This window comes from Aplysia californica, unplaced genomic scaffold (assembly GCF_000002075.1).
Source record: "Aplysia californica isolate F4 #8 unplaced genomic scaffold, AplCal3.0 scaffold00229, whole genome shotgun sequence".
In the NCBI taxonomy this organism is placed as follows: Eukaryota; Metazoa; Mollusca; class Gastropoda; order Aplysiida; family Aplysiidae; genus Aplysia; species Aplysia californica.
This window is the reverse complement of record NW_004797499.1, coordinates 113423-115850: the sequence shown is the minus strand read 5'-3', so window position 1 is coordinate 115850 and position 2428 is coordinate 113423. Positions and strand designations below refer to the sequence as shown.

The following is a 2428-nucleotide window of genomic DNA, read 5'->3' as shown; positions in this document are numbered from 1 at the left end:
CCCCCCCCCCCTCAAACACACACACACCTCCTTCCCTGTAAATTGGAACGCCGAGGACAGCAAAATGTATAAATGTAAAGTTGTGGTGAGTATTCGTTTGGAAATGATTGCTGTACACTTGACTTTTGTTCGCGTGCTCAAAAGTTTAGCATTTAGCCCAATTCAATTTTTTGCGAACGCTTTGAATTCGCAATTTGAGTCGTCGGGTGCATGTTTTTAACATTTCGCGAGCGCCGGAATGTGTGAACATATGCAAAAACAAACAAACAACCGAAAACACCCCAGTTCACAGTGGATATTAATCTAAAGACAACTTAAAAAATAGGACTAAAAACAAAACAGTGCAAAATAGAACCCCCAGAAAAATAAAGAAATGTTACCTGGGAAACAAAGGAAGGAGCAGGCCCAGGAAAAGAAGGATAGAGGAGATCAGAGAAACATTAGCCAAGAACAATATAAGCATGCAATAGGCGATACAACAAACAGGAGATAAAAGTTTTTATTTTAGTCAGTAGTTTACGGAACTTGCAAAACAATGAGGTCGTATAAGTGCCGGAGATTAGGGATGTTACAAGGGAGTAACAAACTCAAAAAAGAAGGAGGATATGAAAGGACAACAGACGTTTGATAGGAAAGAAGAAGCAAACCACACTAGAGCACCCCCCAACCACTCACATAGACGTTTGATTCTCCCCTCGACACCACAAGGTAATAGAGGTGGACATTGTGAAATAGTATACGTTTAACACCCCTATCAACACTATTAGGTTATTCAAGAGACAGGACGTGCGAGTCAAACGGTCATCTCCGAAACGACCGAGCCAATTGAGAAAATCGTGTAAAGTGCCTTTCTCAAGGACACAACGTCAGACCGAGCTGAGGCTTGAACCCACCCGAACCCACAATCTCACGGTTACGAGTCCGGTAGCCTTAGATTCTAGGTAATACAGGCCACCGCAAAAAAAAAGTTGAAAAAAACCCCTAAAGGTTACCTTGATATGTAGATCTTTCCGGAGCCCCATGGGCCCCCTGGACTCCACCATGGAGATGGGCACCTTGTGCTTCTCGAAGACCTCCACGAAGACCACGGCCGGCGCCAGCACATACTTGTCGATGGTGGTGCCACTCCAGTCCAGGATGCACGCCTTCACCGGGCCCACGTATTGGCGGGAGAACCTCACGGCTGCCTTCAGCATCTTCTCTTCACGCTCTAGCAGTCAGACCTGAGGAATAGACACAATGAAGGGTTGTAGAGCTACCACATTAAAAAAACAACAACCACCCTCTCCCATGAAAATTAAAAAAACAACAACAAACCAAACCAAAAAAAACAACAACCAACAAACCAACAGACAAAATTTGCCATCACGATTGTTTGCTTGGGTATAGAGATGCACATCGACACGATAAAGGTAATTTAGTGCATGGAAGTTTAGTTTTGTTAGGTTTCCTCAGTTTTACGGCACGTGCAACACAAATAGATCAAGGAGTCTCCGGTCGTATTGGAAACCAGACCTGTGTCAGAAACCCTTCAATTTAAGACAGTAGAAATAATTCAATTGAAAAATAAATTACACTTCGTTATTTTGTTTATATTAGAAAAACAACAACATTTTGCAGTCTCCCTGAATCACTTGACCATAATAACTCTACAACGTAGACAACGACGTTAGTACTATAACATTAGTACTGAACTGGAACCCTTGGAATCTCCCAACAGCCAAAAGCCTCAAATGGCCATCGTATACACATGTGGAAACACACCGATACAAACTGGTATGGGAGTCTAGTAGCCCAACCTCCAACTAGACGGCTCGGGGAAAAACTGGACTAAGCGGCAGTAATCCTATACGGCACAATACATGTACCGAAAGTCGATAGAGACTACAGCGAGGTTGTGTGTGGTGAGGAGAGTCACAAGACGCGAGTGTTGGACTCGAATTAAAAATCCAAATTACTCGAGAGCTCTGTGCTCGAGAGAGAAACTTAAGTGAATACTCACGCATCCGAGTCTAAAGTCGAGATTGTGTTTTGTTTTCTGTTTTTATGGTCAATAAGTACTTGGGGAAAAGCAAGGCAGACTTGACAGCATGTGACAGAGGGAGAGTAGAGAAGTACGCAGAGGGAGAGTAGAAAAGTACATAATACACAAAGGGAGAGTAAAGAAGTTCACAGACGGAGAGTGGAGAAGTACATTGTACACAAGGGGGAGCACAGAAGTACCGCACGACCTACCAGTAGGGTCACCCGTGCACGCGCATGTTTTTATGAGAATGTGTGATCGTGTGTGCGTGCAGAAAACGAGTGAGTGAGCGTGCGCGTGAGCGTATGTGTGCGTGTATGTAGGCCAACGAGTGAGTGAGTGAGTGAGTGTGTGCGCGCGCGCGCGTGTGAAGTCCAACGTCACAGAGAGAGAGAGAGAGAGAGA

At 44.4% G+C, this 2428-nt stretch overlaps 1 protein-coding gene across 2 annotated transcripts in view; it reads right to left on the bottom strand.

The window, feature by feature from the left end:
• The window catches only part of LOC101860820 (phosphonoacetaldehyde hydrolase), a 24375-nt gene that overhangs the window by 13989 nt on the left and 7958 nt on the right, over positions 1–2428 (bottom strand). The window contains exons 1-2 of one of the 2 annotated variants that reach the window (XM_035970167.1): positions 1765–1874; positions 993–1223 (exon numbers count right to left, since the gene is read on the bottom strand). In XM_035970167.1, the coding sequence (XP_035826060.1) occupies positions 993–1196 (204 nt within the window). In that variant the 5' untranslated portion in view covers positions 1197–1223; positions 1765–1874. Of the gene's footprint in view, positions 1–992; positions 1224–1764; positions 1875–2428 lie in introns of those variants that run through there. The other variant, XM_005099883.3, reaches the window with a different exon arrangement.